The sequence below is a fragment of the Larus michahellis genome, chromosome W (assembly GCF_964199755.1).
Source record: "Larus michahellis chromosome W, bLarMic1.1, whole genome shotgun sequence".
NCBI lineage: Eukaryota > Metazoa > Chordata > Aves > Charadriiformes > Laridae > Larus > Larus michahellis.
The window spans coordinates 24,982,476-25,005,790 of NC_133929.1; the positions used below are offsets into that span (position 1 = coordinate 24,982,476).

At 45.6% G+C, this 23,315-nt stretch overlaps 1 protein-coding gene and 1 long non-coding RNA gene across 5 annotated transcripts in view; one reads left to right on the forward strand and one right to left on the reverse strand.

Moving 5' to 3' along the window:
* LOC141735428 (E3 ubiquitin-protein ligase KCMF1-like) overlaps nucleotides 1–5,010 on the reverse strand; it is a 57,641-nt gene extending 52,631 nt beyond the window's left edge. The window contains exon 1 of one of the 4 annotated variants that reach the window (XM_074568158.1): nucleotides 4,479–5,010. In XM_074568158.1, coding sequence (XP_074424259.1) covers nucleotides 4,479–4,494 — 16 coding nt within the window. In that variant the 5' untranslated portion in view covers nucleotides 4,495–5,010. Of the gene's footprint in view, nucleotides 1–2,486; nucleotides 3,013–3,387; nucleotides 3,583–4,478 lie in introns of those variants that run through there. The other 3 variants (XM_074568159.1, XM_074568160.1, XM_074568161.1) reach the window with 3 other exon arrangements.
* A 41-nt stretch (nucleotides 5,011–5,051) lies between these two features.
* LOC141735429 (uncharacterized) lies at nucleotides 5,052–23,058 on the forward strand. The gene is made up of 3 exons (XR_012584719.1): nucleotides 5,052–5,592; nucleotides 21,039–21,124; nucleotides 21,330–23,058. It is a non-coding gene; the product is annotated as an uncharacterized LOC141735429 (long non-coding RNA).
* Nucleotides 23,059–23,315: the final 257 nt, after the last annotated feature.

Genomic DNA, 23,315 nt, shown 5'->3' on the forward strand with positions numbered 1-23,315 from the left:
ATTTGTTTTCAGAGGTGCCATCAGCTTCAATGACTGGCTCAGCTTTGGCCAGCAGCGGGTCCTTTGCAGAGCCAGCTAGAACCAGCTCTGTTCAGCACACAGGCAGTCCCATGTCTCTTCTCACTGAGGCTGCCCCTGCAGTACCCCCCAAAACCTTGTCACATAAACCTAATACATGTGAATGACATTAAGAATCATATTTACGTAAAAACATCAGAATTAGCATGAGTTCAGGACAGAGATTCAGCTGACTAAGAAGTTGTAGGAAACATGACAGAATATCAGACATTAGATTCTCTACAACCTTTTAATCTCAAGTAGTTAAGAGACATGAAATACAAAGTTTGAAGGATTAAAACTTTGGATTCTATCTCAAATAAATACTTTTTCTGTGAAAAAGTATTGCACAGTCTAGTTACACACTGTGTGAAAAAGCACTTCTGTCAATTGGTTTTGAATTATTTGCCTCTAATTGTATAACCTCCTATTCTTGTATTATGAAAAAAGTTATAGGCACTCTTCATCTATATTATTTAAGCTATTCCCTTTTTAGATTCTGTCAACCTTGAAGATAAAGATTTTTTCAGTCTCTATTCATGCAAGAGTCCTTTGTCTCCTCCCCCCCCCCCCCCCCCCAATTCACATCACTTCTTGAGCTCTTTGGAAGGGATTCAAGCTACATACAATAGTTTATAACACTGTTATACTGAAATCTGACAGTGATATCTGAGTTAAACTGTTTGTTGGTCATCTTATGACTCATTTTCACAGCCTTTAACTACCCCATTTGCAGGTATTAGAGTTGCAGCTGTGAATGCCCAAAGTTTTCAGCCTTCATGAAACAAGAAGCACACAGATAGCAGCCACCTGTAAACTCTTGTCCAAGTGATTTGCCTGGCACTTCCCAAGAACTCCATAAGAGAGGCAGGAATGAATCCAGCTTTCCACAACAAAATTCAATGTCAAAAATACTTTCTTTCTATAATGCCTCATCTGGTCCTCCCCTACATACAACAACCTCCTTCCCTATACACCTTTGACAAAGCAGAGTACAACAGAGAAGAAAATATACAGCTACGTAATTTCACAGCGCACATACTCAGAGAGCTGAATTAGGTCTCTCCACACAAGCTAGTTCTGGCACATCCCAACTCTCAAGTGCTCAGCTTGACAACTTTGCTGTTCTGAACAGCTTCTTGAATGCAGTAACATTTTTCATATCTCACCACCAAACTCAGTAGCAGTAAAAACAGAAGCATGATTATCTACAGTGATACCCCACAACCTCTCCCAAGTTGATACCACTTAAGTAGACACTTTAAGGTATATGAAAAGTTAGTTTCTCCCTGTTGCTCTTCTTTTTAGCACAAGTTAATTTCACTCATCTTGTGGTGGTCATGCATTGAGCTTATTTAGTACTTTCTAAAGTTACTTGGAAAACCTTTAGTCACCCCCAGCTCAAATAATTGTCTTATTCACAAACATTTCTATCCCACTATTCCCTTCACCCACATCCTCCACTCTCTGGATAATTTTTAAAGTTCTACATCAGTTCCATTTCTGAAGGTATTAAACAGTCAATGGCAAAAGGCAATGGCTGAATTCTACTTTTTTTTTTCCCCCCTATCTCCCAACTATTTTCTGATCCACAACATGACTTAATTTCTTGCCACAAAGCAAAGAAAATTGCCAAGAGACCCTGATGAAAAGTAAGCTTATACCTCCATCAAATACTTATTTAGAGCCCCGAGACATCAGAATTCCAAGTTCTCCAGCATTTATCTTCTCAAATACATCCTTCCCCATCACAAAACTGATTCTGGCAAAAACAAGCCATTTTGACAAAAAACAAACAGCAGAGGTAAAATTTATTAACATGACTGAAACTCGCTTTTCTCTTACACCTTATCCTTGCAAAAACAACTTCATCAACTTACAGTTTGAGAACTCTAAGCCAGCCACAAACCCTTCATCAAGGCAGCTTATTCTGCCCTTATAACTAATATAAAATTAACACTTAGAACATACTAAATGGGGAATAAAAGAAAAACATTAAGAAAACTCAAGACAAACCAGGTTCCTATAAAAATCCTATCACAAAGTACAACTGTTGCTGCAGTTTTATCTTTTCAGTTTTGATGGGTTTTTTCCTTTATATAAAAAGATATTTAAGTCAACAATGTAACGTTACCATCAACAGTTTATTAGAAGATAACTGTTCTCATTTTTAAAAACATGCCACTTCAAAGACCATTGATATACCCGTTTCCAATTTTTAACAAAACCATACTTAATGTTATTTCCATACTTCGATTTCTACTGATGAACAGAGACTGAGAAAAACATTATTCCCCACACTACAAACAATACCTACTATCCACTAGAAAAACCTCAAAACATAACCTCTATGTCAGAAACACATTTTAAAAAAAGTTTTTATAATTCTTCTCCTTTATTAAAACACTGCAACACTGAACACATCATACCATTTTTGTAGCTTTAACCAGCGCAGTCTAAGAAGTCTGCATCCTGCTATCCTGCTTTAAATCGCATACCATGGATATTTATCACAGCAGCAGTTTACAGAGCTTTTTCTCCTAAACCACAAAAAAAGTTTTTATTAACCCTTATTTTACTCACTGTTGTTAGCATTTGCCTCATTATCTGTGTCCTATGCAGATAATCCAACAACCCCACACACTCTCTTTGAAAAAAAAAAAAGAAAACAAACACAAAACAAAAAACCCACAAAACCAGTCCCCCAAAACCAAAACAACCACTCTCCCCCCCCCAAACCACACACCACCAAAAAAACCAAACACACATAAAACCACATCTTAATCAGAAGAAAAGCAAGAGGATTTGGTACATTTACTAGACAAAAAAAGTTAGTAGATTCAGGCAAGACTGGTCTTAGATAGGCAAGCACACACAACAACAAAATGCTGTAGCTATACAAAGAATAGCCATCATACTTACTCTAGTTCAACATCAAGCTACCAACCCTCCCATCTAAAGTCAGTATTATTACTCCCAAACACTGAAGTCTTCTAGCACACTGCTTTCAAAACATTAATCTTAAATAAAGATCTCTCCATTCCTTTTAAATAGATTATTCTCACAGTTCTAGAAGAATCAAAATTATGTATGGATACAGGTGCTAAACTTAGTTCCTAACAGAGCAAAAAATTATCCTTTCAAGATACAAGGCAGAACTTCTACAGAATATTTTATATTAGTGCAAGTACCAGTAATAAGAGGTAGAAAACTAAGCAAGTTTCTTTACAAATATCACACACAACTTCTCTCTATGTAAATTCCCTTTTATATTTTTCTCTCCATTCTTCTCACTTTTTTTATTAATCCATAACTATCCACTTCACTTACCCATAGCAAAAAAAAACCCCAAACCATAGAACAAGGAAACAAGGACAAACACTGAAAATAATTGTATGATGAACTCTCTACAAAAGCTGCTACTGCATCAGCATGCTTCCTCTTTTAAAATACAAAACTGAAAAAGAATATGTTACTTCTCAACCTGCCAAAGCTACCAAAATACAAACTACAACTGAACAAAACCACGAAGACAGCATAAACTCTTTCTCCCAACACCACAGCCAATTACGTGCGCGAGTTCCTTCCACACCTGCCGTGCAACCCCTCCCCCGTCATTATACTAAAGCAGACCACACCCCAATCCACTTCTCCTGGGTGCCACGCCACCCTCCTTGTATCGCCTCCCCTCAAACACTACTCTCCCCGCGCCTCGTGCCCCACAGTCCCTTCTCCTCCTCTTCCCTACCCTAAGAAACCTGGAGGTACTTCCCCTTACGGGGAGCATATCATGCCAAGCCTGCCTCCTCTTCCTCTCCTGCACCCCTTCTCCCTTCACATCATGCCATTCACAACTCCAGGGACACAATCAGCAACTCATCCTGACACATACCTCCCACCTCCCTTACACCTTCCTCCATTCCCCAAAACAGATTCCCCCAGGCCCACCTCTCAGGCCCCATCCTTCAAACAGTGAATTATGAGAAGTGAAAATAATCAGCTCTCCTGTCTTCTCCATTATCTGCCTCGGACACGCTCTTTGTCCGGGGTGAGGCAAGGCCCGAGTCGCAGGCTAGCGAGGAGTAACAGAGATCATGCCCACTTCAAGCTGCAGCAGCCCCTTCAACCTCAGCAAGCGCAGGCCTGGCGCGCGTGCTTAGTGGCGACAGAAAAAGAGACTAGGGATCCACCCGTAACGGACACGGCCATCATCTCCCCTCCCGCGATACTGCAAAGTGAGGCCTAGCCTCCACCTTCCTCCTCCCACCACGGCCACTTTCCGCGACCGACTCTACAGGCCCCGCTCTCAGCGACGGCGCCGCCATGTTGACCCACCTCCCACGGCGGCATGCAAGGCCCTAACGCCGTACAGGGCTCAAGGACATCTCTTCCCCCCAGCCCCGCGGCGTTGGGCCTCTCACCTTCATGTCGGGACATCCTAATTTTGAGGCTGCAGCCCAGGCCTGTCCCTAGGCTCCCGCTGGGCTGCTCGGGCGTCGCTTTAGCCTAGATCCCTGCCGCCTTACGCGCTGACCCCTAAGCGCGAAGCGAACAGGCAACAAAAAGAGGAAAGAAGTAGGGAGGGTGAAGCAAAGAGGTATCTGTTCTAACGGCGGCGGCAGCAGCGGCCGGCCGGCCGGCCCCTCTCTCTCTCTCCCTCCCTCGGGGGGGGCGGATCCACCAGCAGCGACTTCCCAGGTACCGCGATACAGCGAATCTTAGGCCTCTCTTCCTCTTCCGCCGCTTTAATCTACACCCCGCTTCCTGAGTCCCCGCCTCTGTTTCCTCTTCTATTGTTACTGTAAGAACACTGACTCCTTCTTGCACCCTTCAGCTCTTTCCCGTCCTAAGCTCAAAGTCTCCCCGTTTCTTTCCTTCTCCATCTCTTTTGTGTTTTTTTAATTCTTTCTCTCTTTTTTTACTTCATTCCTTCTCTGTCCAATAGCCGCTGCTACTGCAAGCAGGAAGGAAGAGGAAATAGCCAATGGAAAGGAGGATCGGCACCACCCAACGCAGGGGGAGCCGCGGGGTTGCGAGTAGCTTACATGTACTGGATGGGGTTCTCCCCTTCTTCCTCCAAATTAGGAAAGACTGCTGTCTCCAGGCATTCATCAGAGACATAGCCTCCTCCACCATTTCGGCCTATGACAACTGCCCGCGTGCCGCGGGAGGCAGGGAGAAGAGTCCCCCCGCTCGCCCCTGTTGTAGAACACGCTGCTGTAGCGGTGGAGCTGTGCCTTTGTGGATGCACGGAGATCTCCTCCCTCATCCTCTAGTAAGGACGCCAGAGAGCGAGGAATAGCAGAAACCCGACAGCAGCCTTGAGGAAGGGGACAAAGTTCAGCGAGGTGGTTCATGGTACTTCCCATTCCCCCTACTTTCCAGTGTAGCTTGCAAAACCCTCTCTGTAATTCGGGGAGGTGTAGCGAGCAGTGATGAATTTGATACGTGCCCTGATGCTTCCTGCCCGGTCCTGGCTTCCTGACTCCTGCAATGCTGAGGGTGCTCGGATAACTTCTTAATCAGCCGAGAAAGGTAAATGCCAGCCTGCCTGCAACAGGTGCCATATTGCATATGCGTGGGGTTTACCTAGTCTTGATAATTCTCAGTGTTTCTGCTTAGTCTGCGAAGTGATGAGAGGTGAAGAGAGGACGACCTTGTGGCCACAGTAACATACTGATTTGTCATAGGTGAACTAAGCCATTTTAGTGGGATATTCCCATACTTTTCTGTGCATTTTTTTTTTCATTCTGCCTCTTACTGGTGTTAGACTCCAAAGGATAGGGATGTGTGTTTCAGAATGGGAAGGGGGAACTCCAAACATTGCACAGCTCCTGACCGCTGCAGGAGCTTTCCGATGAGAGGTTTAAGGTAGCAGTAGCGTGCCCAATTACTGTGACAGACATGTCCCTAGAAGTGAGCGCCACATAGTTGGGAAGGGGGGAGGCAGAACCTTATAAAGAATGATGAAATAGCAAAAAGTTTCTGACTTGCAGAATTTTATTTGCTTTCCCTGCATCTTTTTGTATTTTGTGAAAAGACATTAGTCTAGAGAAGAAATTGTAAAGGTAAAACATCTATCATGGGAGGGGGAGATGGGGGGAAGGACGGATCGGATGGGGAAGGGGTGGTAGGGGGAAGGAAGGAAAGAAGGGGTAGGGAGGGGAGGAAGGAAGGGGAGAAGGGAGAAGGAGTAAGAAGGAGAGGAAGATGGGGAAAACGGGGGGGGAGTGGGGAGGGGGACAGGAAGTGAGAGGGAGGTATGGGGAGGGGGGAAGAAGGGAGAGTAGGTAAGAGGTTAGGGGGAGAGAGAGGGGAGAAGGCACAGGGGCCCGCAGTGGGGTTGAAGGGAAGGGGAAGAGGGGAAAGTAGGGAGAAGGGGTTGTGGAGGAGGGGGAAAGGAGAAGGGGATTGGAGGTTAGGGGGAGGGAGTGTGGGGAGGGGGAAATAGGCGGGGGGGAGAGGGCAGAACAGGATTGGGGGGATAGGGATTCAGGAGCAGAGAGGGAGGAGAGTGTTTTGCACCAGGAGGTGCTGGTTCATCATGATCCCGGTAAGAAAGGCGCTTACACTCTGTAACGCATCATTTAAAATGCTATTTATTAGAGCTAACACTATAAAGAAGGAGAAGATAGTATAGATAATGTTACATCCCTTCAGACTCTGGGAACCCTGAGTTGTGCAGCACTGAATGGGCCTCTGATCAGGTGTTGCGTGAAAAGGGGCAAAGCGGTTTTAGCAGAAGATAAACCCCCTTGCGTTCTAACACTCCTCACCGAGGTGGGAGGCTAGGTGCGGCTAGGTTTAAATTCTGAGTGATGCCCAATTCAGCACTATCAGTCCAATCGCGTTTAATATGTATTAAACTATTACGATTTGGATACACTAATAGTGGACTGCACCTTCAGTCTAGTCGTGCTCATGAACTAGCACGGCCACTCTCGAGTCTTTGGTCGCGTTCAGTGAGAAACCAAAACGACTAGCTACTTAAAAAAGTGCAGTTTATTTAAACAACAGATATATAGGTTCTTAGGATTGCCGGTGATAAATACACTGTCTGCAAAGCACGTGCAAATGAAAGTATTGTTACATATACAAAATGCGCGACAAAGTTATAAGCGATACAGCCTGGCTTTAAATGTAGGAAAAGAGAGTCTCTAGAGAAATTTCTAAGTTTCCCAAGGAAGCACTCGGTATAGTCTAAGTCTTACCCAAAGGCGTCCCTATGGGGGGGAAGAGAGGCTCAGCCCGTCGACTGATCCCAGAAGTCAGTGATGGAATTCTTTATGATGGTGTCTTCCCTGGGTATCCCCCCTCTCTTGGGCTATTTTTATACTATTTGTTATCTTCAAGGTGGAGTTTGAGTGACTTTAGTCATACATACTTTTATCATGATTGGTGTAAATTTCTCTCGCTTCACAATTAAAGGTATAGTTTACGAGAAATTCAGGGCGCAGACTCAAGAAGGAGTGGTCGCACCTTGGAGGCGGGTAGCCTTCGGGATGGAGGTGTGTTTTGGTATTATAATGACATCATAATGAGCAAAGTTCGCACAAAGGACAGCATTTCATCAAAATTTGACAAAATGTTGGCTCTGAGCATCTAGCGGGCAGCTAATTGGCAGCTTATCTGTGTCATGGTATCATCCCATTCCTGTATCCGCTATACATCATAAGGTAAAGCCACGGAATAATTGCATCCCGTCCCGTACCTCATGTAGCTTATCAGGGAACCACAGATGTTGTGTCCTTCATGCCAGCTGCGGCTATTTTCTACCTCAGAAGCCTCTTGATTTTATGCTTTTCCTTAATGTGTGAACAATGCTGTACTTTTGTATTTTTTAGCCAATTTAGTATTTATTCCACATAATCCACCCCGTGACTACAGTCACTCAAGCTCCATGATACTCAATACTGATAGGAAAGATCACATGTGTTCTTGTGGTGAGGGATATCAAGTGCAAATACATCTCGTGGAGTGATCAAATGAGTTAAACTTTTCATCATAATCCAAAGTCTAACATACAAAACAATTGTCAAAGCGAAGCACAAAACAATGAGTATTAGTAAAACAACAACAGGATGGAGCATCTTGTTATAAAGTCCTGTAACTGTCGGTGACCATCCAAAAAGAGTATCTCCCCATCCATGTCCTCTGTCTCTCTTGACTCTTTCCAGCACTTGGTGTATTTCTTCAACATCATGATGGACGGTAATCAAAGTTCTCTGTCCATTTTCTTGGGCCTCTTTCAACAGTCGCTTCAATTCATCGTGTTGTAGTAACTTCTTCACCAGTGAGAGATTCATTCCGATGGGGGTAGGCAACAAATCTCGAATCAATGTATAATTAGATTGTAGCAATTGAAAAGATGTAACAGGAGCTGAATAATTGAAGTCACATCCGATAATGTTAGTAAAGTTACAAACAAAAAGGTTTGAGTGATTACTTATATCAACTACTATGTCATCTATGAATACAAGAGTACAGGGAGACCTCATGCAAACACACCCTTTCCCAATCTATACAAGCACAGTTTCTGGGGTTTCATCGGGATGTATCTCAAAGTGACAAACATTCTGGTTGGTGTCAAGACAAATGTCTTGTGCTTTGAGGGTATTACTCTCACAAATGAATCCTTGTTCGTCTCGTGAAACGCATGCGTCAACATCAACAGTTTGCCATTTATTCTCATTTTGTTGTGCCCACACTCTGTGCTCTATTGGATAGAGTATGGCTCCTTGGTGATTCAACCCCAGCGCAATGATTGGGTATATGGTGTATACCAAAGCATTGCGTATTGTTAAGACAAAAGCTGTGGCCTTGCTCTCAATGGGATCATAGGTGAAATTAACCAGATACCACCAGGACTGAAATTTTTTCTCAAATTCAATTGCGTTATCCCATATTACTTTTCGAATTTCGGTGGGCAAGGTGCCTTCTTCACCTTCCCTTATGATTGCGGCTGTCATAGATTGCATCCACAATTGGGCTTGGATACAACTAAGAGCCAAGGAAACATTGTTTTGGGTTGTACCAAGTGCATCTGTGATCAGCTGATGGTCTTTTTCACCCGTTTCTTCCCACTGAGGCAATATATTCGATAAAAGCCATTGGTGGTTTCCCAATGCTAATAGAGAGGACTGTAGGGGACGTCTTAATTTGTCCAGATCAGTAGTGGTTGTGACTAGTTTGTTGGCAAGTATCTCAGCATCTATACTATTTAAGACTCCCAGGCCTGTTCCTAAGATACCAGTCACATCCCTCTTCAGTCGTTGTGAAGTGGCAAAAGTTCGTCTGCGTAACCATGCTGACCATCCTGCATAAGATGTACTTAGGAATGGTAAACAAGTGGGTTTGATCGCAGAGTTTTTAATCTGCATTGACAATTCTACTCGTTTGAGGGAATATGTGGGATTAAACAGTATCTGTTGTTGACCTGTGTGTTTAATAACATAAGGGCCAATGTTGAAAATGTAAGGAGTTAGACTAATGGAGGGCTTAGAAGGTACGCCTTTGAGAGTTTGTGGGGGTGTAGGTTCTGGATTTATTTCGGCAAGTTCAGGTGTATTTGAGTCAATCATAAATTCAAATAACAATTCTGTGCCCCTGTAGCCCCAAATACAATACACTATTGTAGGTTTGATAAAAGTGAAATTGTGCCAGCAATCTGAATTTGGCTCCATAATTTTGTAACAGTCAGTGTTGTATTTGTCTGGTTTGGTAGAGTCTACATAGATGGTTTTAATTAAAGTTGGCCTGTGGTGAGTAGACCCATTGATAAATCGGCAACCAATGTGTATTCTCTTTCCAAGGGTGGCCTCGATTTTAGCCATTTGAAGTGAATCATTCCATCTCCATTTATCTCTGGAATATACTTCACTTCCTTGTATAACCAGAGTGGAGAGATTTAAACCCCTTTTGTTTCCTGGTGTTCCAGTGCTTGCAGTGTACCGTGACAATGCATTATCCCAAAGGTCAGGTGCTACGTCTATCTTGAATTCAAATAGCAGCGCTATTTCATCCTGTTGCCAACGACAAGTTACAAGAGTGGGTTCAACAAGAGTAAAATTATACCAGCAATCCCACTTGTCGGTGACACAGTGCTTTGTCGTCATTGAGCGTGGGTTCTGAGGGCGAAATATCTCTATTCTCATGGCCTTCTCATGGTTTGAGCCATTGATCATTCTACACCCTACTCGGGCTTCCACCCCTGCCTTACCTTTCAGGACTGGGTACCAACTATTCCAGGTCCACTCATGTAACACCTCATTTTCCTGTAGAACTACAGTGGCCAAACTCAATTCTCCCTTTCTAGTACCTGCCATCGCATTGTGTTTAACAAAGGCTTGAGACCATGGCCACTCTGGGTCTCTCTGACTACAAACAACAGGGAATAAAAAGGTAAAACTGAATAGCATCAATTCCATCTGCCAATTTGTCATTTTAGAATTTGGGCCTCCAGGTAGCCATACATAATAAAAATAGTATTATTGCCAGGATCAATGTCAGGATTCCCTGGAGACACTCAAAGGTAGCGTAGGCCAATCCGTCTGTACAGCTCATCCAAGGTTCCTGTAAGACACAAAGGAAAAGAAAATCTGCTCGGTCTTATTCGACCGACAGGGTTAAAAAGAAGGCGAGATCCACCAGGTGCTGATCCGGTGTATCTTCCCTGAACAGTCCTTGGCTTCCCATGCATAGGGATTTTTGGGAGTAGCTAGCACCATTGGTACCGTCCCAATTTGAGGCATTTTCACTAGCACAGGTTGCCCAGGGTGAAATCTTCCGGGGTATGTTCCCGGTTCATTGGGAGCCTTTGGAGAGATAATATTGGCACATACACAGAAAGCTTTCATTTTAGGACAGCCGTCTCCACTCCATCTGTTATTTAATTGATAGATGGCATCGTCCAATCGCAAATGCCAACCAGGTTCATGAGTTTTTGCAAAATGCTTAACCAATCCATTGGTGCGTTCAACAATGCCATTAGCCTGGGGATAATAGGGAGTATGAAATACCCATCGAATCCCTTCTTCTTTGGCCCAATCTTGTACCACCGAAGCGGTAAAGTGTGAACCGTTATCACTTTGGATTTCCTCGGGAAGGGGAAGTGTGCTGAACCACCCTTTTAGGCCTTTCACTGTGTTGTCCCCGGTAGCTGATTTGAAACTGCTGGCCATACTGAGGCTGGAGATAATCTCCACTCCTACCAGGACATATCTTTTCCCACCTGATGATCTCAAGGGCCCAATATAGTCAATCTGCCATGAATGCCACAACGTTTTCTTGTCCCGAATGTGTAAGGGAGGCGCCTTACTCGGATGATCTTTGCTGAGTCGTAGGCGACGTTGTGAACAGGCAGTTACTATTTGTTCGCACAGCTTAACTGACACAGGCCACCCCCGGGCTAGACCTTCCTGATACAGGTCAGCACGGCCTGTGTGGCCACCTTTAACATGTAACCATTCAAGTAAGTGTTCCCATTCCCGACCATCATCTACAATGTCAATTTGCTGTAGCCGCGTGAGGCTATCTACCTGTTGGTTGAATTGAGCAGTGATCGAGTTTGAACGATCATGGCCTTTTACCCAACCAATGTGCAATGTTCTCTGTCCTCCTATTTCTAACAGTTGCTTCCAACTGTCCGTCTCCCAAATCGGGACTCTGTTCACCTGCCAATCATCGGCTGCCCAGTGTCCTATCCATTCAGTGGCTCCTTTAAAAACAGCATATGAGTCAGTGTAAATGGAGGTGGCTCCATGTTGTGCAGCTAGTAGGACAGCTCTGAGTTCCCCTACTTGTGCACTACCCTCCCCTGTTTCAATCGCTCTTTCTCCCGTTGCTACTTCCAGTGCTACGGCCTTATATTTCCACTTATTGTTTTCACGGTGAGATGACGCATCAGTAAACCACACTCCTGTAAGATCACTGCCTTCCTTCAAAGGAGGAGCTTCTTGGATCGGAGATGGTCTATTTGGTGGGGATTGGAACAATAGGGCACCATCTATATCCTTTTGCAGCTTGGATACTTTAACACTGCCTTCAGAGACTGGCATGATTTCATTAATGCCTTCTAAATAAGCATACCACTTTCGAACTGTAGGTTTCTGGGCAATGCCAGCTGGTGGTGTTGTCCCTTTACGGACCACATCTAGGAGGCGAAAAGGTCCCCGAATGATCACACTCTGTTCTCTTCTTATCTGCTCTGTTCGTTGCAACGCTCGCACTAGGGACAGTAAACCCTTCTCAAGGTCTGAATATCTGCTCTCAGTATCATTGAAGGAGTGAGAGCTAAATTCTAATGGTCTCTCTGGTCCTGCTGGTCCTTTCTGCCATAAATTACAATGGGAACCATGTTCACTGAACCCCCATTCTACATGGACAGGGTCAGTTGGATGTATAGGACCAAGCTGTTGGAATAACCTTAGCTCCTTTATTAGTAATTGCAGAGCATTAGTGTGTTGTTTAGTCCACTCCCAGGATCTACCCTTTTTGAGCAAACTATAAAGGGGGCGAGCAATGATGGAAAAGCCAGGGATGTGTTTACGCCAATAACTTAAAGTTCCCAGAACTTGCTGTAACTCCTTCACGCTGGATGGATTCTGTCCATGCTCTATTTTTTCCAGGGTATCCTGAGGGACAGAAGCAGCTCCTTTAGTCCACCAGACCCCCAGGAATTTAACTTCCTGTGCAGGTCCCTGACACTTTGAGTCTGGAATTTCCAATCCTAAATCAAGTAATGTTTTTCGGATGTTTTCCATCATGTCTTTTACACTTTCTTGGTTCTCTCCCCCTATTAGGATGTCATCAATATATTGGTATACCATACATCCCTGTGAAACAGGAATCTCTGATAGCACTTTAGCTAAAGCATTATGAGCAATGGTGGGGGAATGTTTGTATCCTTGTGGAAGTCGGTTAAAGGTATATTGGACTCCTTTCCACGTGAATGCAAACCGCGCTTTGTCCTGCTCAAGGAGGGGGATCATAAAAAACATGTCTTTAACATCTAAGGCAGCCATCCAAGGATGGGCAGCTCCTTGTATCATTGTCACAATTTCCGCGATATTTGGAACTGTGGCAGTGAGGGGTGCAGTGTTGGCATTCAACTTTCGGTAATCTACTGTGAAACGCCATTGCCCGTTTGGTTTCTTTACGGGCCACACCGGTGAATTATAAGGCGAGTGAGTCCTCTTGATGATGTCTCTTTTTTCTAAATCTGATACCACCCCGTCTGCTCCTGCAAGTGCAGCTGCAGGCAGTGGATACTGCCGGACATTAGTGATTTTAGAGGGAGGTAAAGGCATGGAAGTTTCCAAGAGACTCAATTTCACTGTGTCTATTACTTTTTCGCATCCTGCAAAACTCCACACAGTTCCATCTGGGAATTTCCACATTCGCCCACGCAGCACGTCAAATCCTAGGAGGTTAGTACGCGAGGCACCCACTAACACTTCCACCCTGGTCATCCGCTGCTCTCCTGGCAACCAGAGGTTAATTTTTGCAACGGGGCATGTTTTTACCACACCATCAATTCCTGCGAAGTTGACTCTGCGTTTGGTGGGATTTATACCTAGAAGTTGTGCCGTTTCGTTAGTGATTGCAGACATTTGGGCTCCGGTATCAATAATAAAGTTTACTGACATCCTCCGGGGTCCGACAGGAATGGCAATAATAGGTTCAGAATCTTTATGAGAGAGCCATTGAATAGCCAGTACCCGCCGGACAGGGTGGCTCACTGCCCTCCCCGGGGATAGGAGTTTTTTGACTGGGACTCTGACAAATCAATCAAATTACGCTCCGGTGCAGAAGGCACAATTTTCTCACAGCTTGGGGATTCTCTGGTTAGACTTTTCTCCCCAGCCGAATTATTCTTTCTAGTTAGAGATTGGACCAGCGTACGGAGATCTCCCGTAGGGACACCGTGCAAGAATTGTCGGGGCACCCCTAATTGTAGGGCTTTACGCCACAACTCATTCCGGTCCTTATCAGGCTTAAACCTTTCCACCGGTTTGGGGTTTTGAGTGTGAGTTCGGACTTGGCGAACCTTTCGGGGGTGTTCGGAGGATTTTTCACTAGTTAGGCTGGCCCAGCCCATTCGGCGCCCATACTGGTCTATTTCCTGTACATATTCATTCCAGGTGGGCATGTAGCGACGCCGGCCCCGCCCATGAGCATCCCGAGCCTCTCGTATACGATCTTGAGTACGAACAACAAATGGCTTCAGGCAATCGGGAAGACCACGGATGAGAGGGGCTAATCGATCGGGGTCGATAGCAGCTGACATTGGGGATTTCCGAAAATCCTCTCTGTCATACATGGCTTGCAGACAAGCTGCTTTCCGTATCGCCGCAAACAGTTCAGAGTAGCCTGTAGCTCTAATCTCTAATGGCTCTCCCCTCTCTCGCGGATCCATACCACCTGCCCAAAAGGCTGCTCGAGCGGTTAGGGAATAATTATGATCCCCGTCCATTGTAGTTAAAAACACTCCTGGTCCCCAAGAGTCTCCTGCTTCTTCCTCACTCAACATAATTCTATCTCCTCCTTCAGAAGAAACTCGCCACACATACTCAACAGCTGATTCTTCTGGCCACCTCGAATATTTTTCCCTTATTTTCGCTAACTCTGTTGGTGTCCACGGAATAGTACGCACAGTGTTGCAGACTTCCTCATCATCCTCATCAACTGTGGTTTCAGTTTTAATCAGAGGTCGTAAAGGAAAGACTCGAGATTTCACAGTAAAAGTCCTTCCCTCCTCATCTTCTTCCTCATCTTCACTATTAGACCAAAAATCTCCGGTCTGGGTTCCAGAATTTGGATAACACATTAATTTACGAATCTGTTGGACCTGGGTCGAGGGCTGCATTTTATCTAAGAGCCCAGTCACCCTTTCCAATAACATTTTAAGTTGGTGATTTTCACTCCCAAGTTGAGCATTCCGGTTTCCTAAACATTCATTCTCACTCACAAGCTTATCAACTTGAGTTCTTAATTTTTCTCCTGTCTCCTTTTGAAAGGCTAGTGATGACTTCAACACCTCATTCTCCGATTTCAGGGTTGCATATTCTACAGCTGAAATCAGATTAGGAGCAGGGGTTTCCCTAGCTTCTTGTTGTGCACAAGATAAACAGGCGCCTATCACCGCACAAATCACACCTTTGCCTTTCCCCGCTCTGAGCTTCTGTGAAACCCGACACTCTTCAATACGTTCCACCACTTTCTCTTCATCCTTCCAAAATTTACGGGCCCACTCCTTCCCAGCCTGGGAAGGGGCACAATCATATTTTTGCAGCAGTTTATCCATGGCAATCCTGCCGACTACGCCAAAATTCTGTTGCGTGAAAAGGGGCAAAGCGGTTTTAGCAGAAGATAAACCCCCTTGCGTTCTAACACTCCTCACCGAGGTGGGAGGCTAGGTGCGGCTAGGTTTAAATTCTGAGTGATGCCCAATTCAGCACTATCAGTCCAATCGCGTTTAATATGTATTAAACTATTACGATTTGGATACACTAATAGTGGACTGCACCTTCAGTCTAGTCGTGCTCATGAACTAGCACGGCCACTCTCGAGTCTTTGGTCGCGTTCAGTGAGAAACCAAAACGACTAGCTACTTAAAAAAGTGCAGTTTATTTAAACAACAGATATATAGGTTCTTAGGATTGCCGGTGATAAATACACTGTCTGCAAAGCACGTGCAAATGAAAGTATTGCTACATATACAAAATGCGCGACAAAGTTATAAGCGATACAGCCTGGCTTTAAATGTAGGAAAAAGAGTCTCTAGAGAAATTTCTAGGTTTCCCGAGGAAGCACTCGGTATAGTCTAAGTCTTACCCAAAGGCGTCCCTATGGGGGGGAAGAGAGGCTCAGCCCGTCGACTGATCCCAGAAGTCAGTGATGGAATTCTTTATGATGGTGTCTTCCCTGGGTATCCCCCCTCTCTCGGGCTATTTTATACTATTTGTTATCTTCAAGGTGGAGTTTGAGTGACTTTAGTCATACATACTTTTATCATGATTGGTGTAAATTTCTCTCGCTTCACAATTAAAGGTATAGTTTACGAGAAATTCAGGGCGCAGACTCAAGAAGGAGTGGTCGCACCTTGGAGGCGGGTAGCCTTCGGGATGGAGGTGTGTTTTGGTATTATAATGACATTATAATGAGCAAAGTTCGCACAAAGGACAGCATTTCATCAAAATTTGACAAAATGTTGGCTCTGAGCATCTAGCGGGCAGCTAATTGGCAGCTTATCTGTTTCATGGTATCATCCCATTCCTGTATCCGCTATACATCATAAGGTAAAGCCACGGAATAATTGCATCCCGTCCCGTACCTCATGTAGCTTATCAGGGAACCACAGATGTTGTGTCCTTCATGCCAGCTGCGGCTATTTTCTACCTCAGAAGCCTCTTGATTTTATGCTTTTCCTTAATGTGTGAACAATGCTGTACTTTTGTATTTTTTAGCCAATTTAGTATTTATTCCACATCAGGGTGCAGCACACCATGCAAACCCTATCTGTAGATAGGGTTGCCCCATTTTAGTCATTTGAGCTCTTACAGGGTTTTCTTACAAGAAAAAAATTCTGTTCATTTCTACTGTCAAACAGAAAGGATGTTTAAATGAGAACTCACTGCTTTTAGATCAAGGCAAGGAAATGCAGTGGCTGTAATCACTGGTACCAGGTGGGATCTGCCTGCAGGCTCCTCTGTTACAAAAAGCTGGCTAAGTTTATCCTGTGGCTAAGGGATATGTGCAGCACAATGCAGGACTCTGCTTACTTAGTTAATTGTTGTGTGGATCACTAACTCCTCGATGTAAATTGTCTTGTAGTTAGGATCACTGCATGACAACGCACGCGTTCTTTTGAAGTTGCGTTTTGTTCTGGGTTTCCATTTTAGTGGACAGTGTTGCCTCTGTCTTGCAGCACAGCACAAACCCCAAAGGCTACACCAGTAATACTGCATTGTTTGTGGTTTAACCCCAGATGGAAACTAAGCTGTAAGACAGGCAGGTATTGCTTTTGCAGAGGAGAAAAGCCGTTTCCATCAGAGGTGACATGATAAGGGAATGACTAAGACAAAGAGGCTCCAGCAAAGGCTTGTAGAACATCTCTTATCACACAGACAAAAGGACAAACTGATTCCTACTGGATTAGTGTCCAGAAGGGTAGTCAAACATTTAACCAGGGCTAATGACATTGAGCAATTTTACCAAAAAGGAAGGAAATAAACTAGTCAGATAATCCCTTTAGGTGTAGCATAAAGAGAAGTAAACAGAGGCAAGACATGGCCTGATCTACAAAATGCCTGGCCTGCTGGTAACAGGTAGGAATACCTTGACTTCCAGGGGGAAAAGGGTCCTAGGACAAGAGTTATCAGGGCTCATTGAGAGAGCTTTAAACTAGATTTGAAGGGGGGTGGGGATGGTACTGGGCTTGCTGGTGAGGTGCCAGGGCGTAGTAGCTCAGCACTTGTGGGCCAGTGTGCCAGTATTTCTGAGAGCCAGAAGGCACACCACATCTCAAGGGTCAAAACTACACACACGACTCCCTCTCTGAAATGCTTATACACCAATGCACGTAGCACGGGGAATAAGCAGGAAGAGCTGGAGATCTGTGTGCGGTTGCAGGGCCATGATCTCATTGCAATTACTGAGACATGGTGGGACAGCTCACATGACTGGAATGCTGTCATGGATGGCTATGTCCTTTTCAGGAAAGAGAGGCCAGCGAGGCGTGGTGGTGGAATTGCACTCTATGTGAGAGAGCATCTGGAATGCATCGAGCTCTCACTAGGGGCGGATGAAGAGAGGGTTGAGAGCTTGTGGGTAAGGATTAAGGGGCAGGCAAATATGAGGGACACTGTTGTGGGTGTTTATTACAGGCCACCTGATCAGGATGGGGAAGCTGATGAGGCCTTGTACAGACAGCTGAAGGTAGCCTCGCAGTCACAGGCCTTGGTTCTCATGGGGGACTTCAATCACCCCGATATCTGCTGGGAAGACCACACAGCCAGGCACGCACAGTCCAGGAGGCTCCTCCAGCGTATTGATGATAACTTTTTGACACAGGTGGCACAGGAGCCAACAAGGCGAGGAGCACTCCTGGACCTGGTACTGACAAACACAGAGGGACTGGTGGAGGACATTAAGGTTGGGGGCACCCTAGGTTGTAGTGATCATGAAATGATAGAGTTCAGGATTATGGGTACTACGCACAAAACAACAAGAAGTAAAATTACAACCTTGGATTTCAGGAGGGCTAACTTTGACCTCTTCAAGAAAGTGCTTGGAGAGATCCCGTGGGCTAGGGCTCTGGAAGGCAAAGGGGCTCAAGAGAGCTGGTTGGTATTCAAAGACCACTTTCTCCAAGCTCAGGACTGGTGCATCCCTAAGAGCAAGAAATCGGCCAAGGGACGCAGGAGACCTGCATGGTTGAGCAGGGAGCTTCAGAAAAAGCTCAAGCGGAAGAAGGAAATCCACAATAAGTGGAAGAAGGGACTGACTGCTTGGGAGGATTACAAGAATGCAGCCAGAGCGTGCAGGGATGAAACAAGGAAAGCCAAGGCCTCCTTGGAATCAAACCTGGCTAGGGATGTCAAGCTCAACAGGAAGGGCTTCTACAAGTATATTGGAGGCAAAAGGAAGACCAGAGAAGTTGTGGGCCCACTGTTGAATGAGACTGAATGCCGCCTTTGCTTCGGTCTTTACTTCTCAGGCCAGCCCTCATGAGTCCCAGACATTGGGGAAGTAACAGGGAAAGAAGAAGACTTCCCTTGGGTTGAGGAGGATCGAGTGAGGGACCAATTAGGTCAATTAGATATCCACAAGTCCATGGGTACCGATGGGATGCACCTGAGAGTGCTGAGGGAGCTGGTGGAAGTCATTGCTGGGCCGCTCTCCATCATCTTTGAAAGGTCCTGGAGAACAGGCGAGGTGCCTGAGGACTGGAGGAAAGCCAATGTCACTCCAGTCTTCAAAAAAGGCAAGAAGGAGGAGCCGGGGAACTACAGGCCAGTCAGCCTCACCTCCATCCCTGGAAAGATGATGGAACAGCTCGTTCTGGGCATCATCTCAAGGCATGTGGAGGAAAAGAAAGCTATCAGAAGTACTCAACATGGATTCACCAAGGGGAAATCATGTCTGACTAATCTGATAGCCTTCTATGATGGCATGACTGGATGGATAGATGAGGGGAGGGTGGTAGATGTGGTCTACCTTGACTTCAGCAAGGCGTTTGACACGGTCTCCCACAGCATCCTCATAGGGAAGCTTAGGAAGAGTGGGCTTGATGAATGGACAGTAAGGTGGCTAGATAACTGGTTGAAAGAGAGAGCTCAGAGGGTAGTGATTAGGGACACAGAGTCTAGTTGGAGGTCAGTGACGAGTGGTGTTCCCCAGGGGTCAGTACTGGGTCCAGTCCTCTTCGATATATTCATCAACGACCTGGATGAGGGGACAGAGTGCACCCTCAGCAAGTTTGCTGATGACACAAAGCTGGGAGGCGTGGCTGACACACCGGAAGGCTGTGCCGCCATACAGAGAGACCTGGACAGGCTGGAGATCTGGGCAGAGAGGAACCTTATGAAATTCAACAGGGGCAAGTGTAGGGTGCTGCACCTGGGGAGGAATAACCCCATGCACCAGTACAGGTTGGGGGCTGACCTGCTGGAGAGCAGCTCTGTGGAAAGAGACCTGGGAGTCCTGGTGGACAATAGGATGACCGTGAGTCAGCAATGTGCCCTTGTGGCCAAGAAGGCCAATGGCATCCTGGGCTGCATCAAGAAGAGTGTGGCCAGCAGGTCAAGGGAGGTCATCCTCCCCCTCTACTCTGCCTTGGTGAGGCCACACCTGGAGTACTGTGTCCAGTTCTGGGCTCCCTGGTTCAAGAGGGAGAGGGAACTGCTGGAGGGGGTGCAGCAAAGGGCTACCAAGATGATTAGGGAACACCACCATAAGAGAGGAATACCTCTCTTATGAAGAAAGGCTGAGGGATTTGGGTCTCTTCAGTCTGGAAAAAAGACAACTGAGGGGGGGATCTTATCAATGCTTATAAATACTTAAAGGGTGGGTGTCAGGAGGATGGGGCCAGGCTCTTTTCAGTGGTGCCCAGGGACAGGACAAGAGGTAATGGGCACAAACTTGAACATGGGAAGTTCCATATAAACATGAGAAGGAACCTCTTTCCTTTGAGGGTGGCAGAGCACTGGAGCAGGCTTCCCAGAGAGGTGGTGGAGTCTCCATCTCTGGAGACATTCAAAACCTGCCTGGATGCGTTCCTGTGTAACCTGCTGTAGGTGACCCTGCTCTGGCAGGGGGGTTGGACTAGATGATCTCCAGAGGTCCCTTCCAACCCTATGATTCTATGATTCTATGACATCCGGGAAGAATTTTAGGTGCCTCAGACAGACTGTGAACCCTGGAGTACCTAACCAATGGGAAACAGGGGAGGGAAAAAATTCGGCTGGGATTATGAAATAAAAAGGTGTGTTTCAAGAACTGAAAGTGTGCCTACTTGCTAGGTCACCCGCTCTTGCAAGAACGTGAATAAAAATGTGCTTCACAGAGGATTCTGCCTGAGCCTATTTCATTCGGACCAGAACTTATTTCTCACATAAGCACAGTCACAATAGGATGCTTTTGCCACTCATTCCCAGTTAGGCTTACCTCAGCCTCCAACACATACAGCTGTTGGGATCTTCCCATCACTCCAGAAATATGGATAGATTCTGCCCCTTTGCAGTCTGATGTACACTGTGCACCGGTGTCCACTAGATCTTTATACTCCCATGGGGCTGATTTGCCAGGCCATCAAAACCACACAGTCCAGTAGAACTGGTTGTCCCTTTCTTCCGCCTTGACAAAGGCAGAGCCCCTCTGTTCCTGGTTGGAGTCTTCATTACTTGATTTTTGTAGCTGCAAAAGAGAAGTCCCTTCATCAGGCTCAAAAGTACAATCAGCCCTTCTACTCTGCCCAACAGAAACGGGAGCAGTAATTTTCCCAGATGGATGCCTTTCGTCTGTTGTTTTTCCTTGCAGTTCCTGTACCCGAGCTTCTAGTCTCCAGGTAGGTTCACCATCCCACTTCCTCATGTCCCCCTCGTGGTCACGTAGATAGAATCACAGGGTTGCACGTGGTGTGCACCACTGGCACCCTTTTCCTCATGCAGAAAAAAGCTGATTCTTAATAGCTGACATATTGGTCAGTACGAGCGAGGAAGACATATTCTCTCTGAATTGCTGGGACAATTTTTGGGTCAATTTCTTCACAGCCGAGATGCAGGCCCGCATGGAGGAAGTGAGATTCTCTTCGTATTCTTGGAGTTGTCTGGCCAGTTCATCTACAGTTGGTGCCTCCGTGTCTGTCCAGCTCCTTATCGCCAGGGTGTGGGTATATGATGTCAATGCACTTTTGTAAGAGATGACTGTAAATTCCCTGATGAGGGGCAGAAGGCCCTCCAAGCCTTCAATGGAATGCCTCAAACACTCACAAGGAAATAAATAATGCAGGCCTGGCCTTCAAAGAACTGATAAGGCTCACACTTCTGGCGCCTGAACTGTCTTGTTTTCTGCCACTCGTGTGGTGAGCTTGCTAGTTCTCGGTTCTCAAGGCCATTGTGTCTGATAAGTGACCTTTGCTTCATTATCCACGAAATGCATATGAAAGCGCACACCCCTGCATATGCTAATGAAGATTATAGAGATCATGCTAAACATGTATGACTATGGCACTCGTCTCTCCACCCAAATCATGCTACACATCACCTGGGAGAAGGGAGAAACCTGAGACCAGGCTGTCCTCAGCAAGAGGGGTGGACCATGCTCATTCAGCAAACACAAAAGGGGAAAATAAGCACCCCTGGAGAGAAACAAAGAAGATCATGCCTGGGAAGATTTTTCCAAGAAAGAAGATTATGCCTGGGAAGATTCCCTGAAAAAGACACTGGAACCAGGACCAGTGATCTCTTTATCTCTGTCTTTTTCTTTCTCTATCCCTAAGAAACGACCTTAAGTATGACCTTAAGTACCGCTTGCCATAAGTTGCCCTATACCTGTTGTTAAGTAACACAATGCATACCTCACCACTTGCCATAATTTGTTATATACCTAACCAATTATCGTGGACTTGTTAAGACCTATACTAACCATTTTGGGAAGCTAATAAATGTTTCTATATGGACCTTGAGATTTATCTCACCTTAGTCTGCGCGGTTGGGAATTTACGATTCTGAGTCACTTACCCCCCCTCCTTCCTGAGAGTGGGACACGACAACTTTGTGCAAACTTTCACCACATGGACTGTATGCGCTGGATTTCATCTGGGTCTTTGGGTACCTGCTCATCATCCAGGTTGCTGTAGATCACCTCCACCATGGCTAATTCCCTCAGATACTGGATACCTCCCAAAAGGGTGGTCCATTTGCTTTGGGAATTTGCAAGTTCTTCCTTGAAGGGATACCTGTCCTTCACACTTGACAGGAGTCACTGCCAAAGACTGAGCACTCTTGCCCTTTTTCCAATCTGTAAGAGAAATCTAAGTATTGTTTTTGCAGAGGAACAACGTGGCCAGTCTGCAATGATGTAGCTAGGGAATGATTAACAACACAAAGGCTTATCAGGAGACATGCAGGAATGCTCATCCCTTAGACAAAGGAGAAACCAGTCTATGCCACATCGGTAGTTTAACGGGAGGATGAATGTTTAACTGAGACCAGCTACCGTGGGCAATAATACCAAAAAAGGGAAGAAATAATCAGGTGAAGCAAGGGGTTTAGGAGGGGTGATGGGGAGAAGTAAACAGAGGCGGAGCGAATGGAAGTAGTTTTAGGCGAATCGGATAGGCTGTAAACCCTGAAGTACCTAGCCAATGGGGAAACAGGGGAGGGAAATTTCGGCCGGGAATAGGGAATAAAAAGAAGTTATTTTGGGACCTCAGGTGTGCCTACCTGCTAGGACACCCGCTCTTGCAGGAATGTTTAAATAAAATGTGCTTCGTATTGATCACTGCCTGAGCCGTTGTTATTGGATAAGGAGTGTTTCTCACACGATCCCTTTGTCAATGGCCTTATCCCTAGCAAGGGATCCCAGCTGCTGGGATTCCTTACCCTCTAATTCCTGACTACTAGCCCCAATATCCCAGCATCGGAGTAACCAGATGAGAATTAGCTCGCCTGGTTGACAGCTAAAATCTTTCTGCATATCTCGCAGTTCAGTTTGGGATAGGGATCAGGTGGCTTCTGCCTCATTTAGGATTTCAG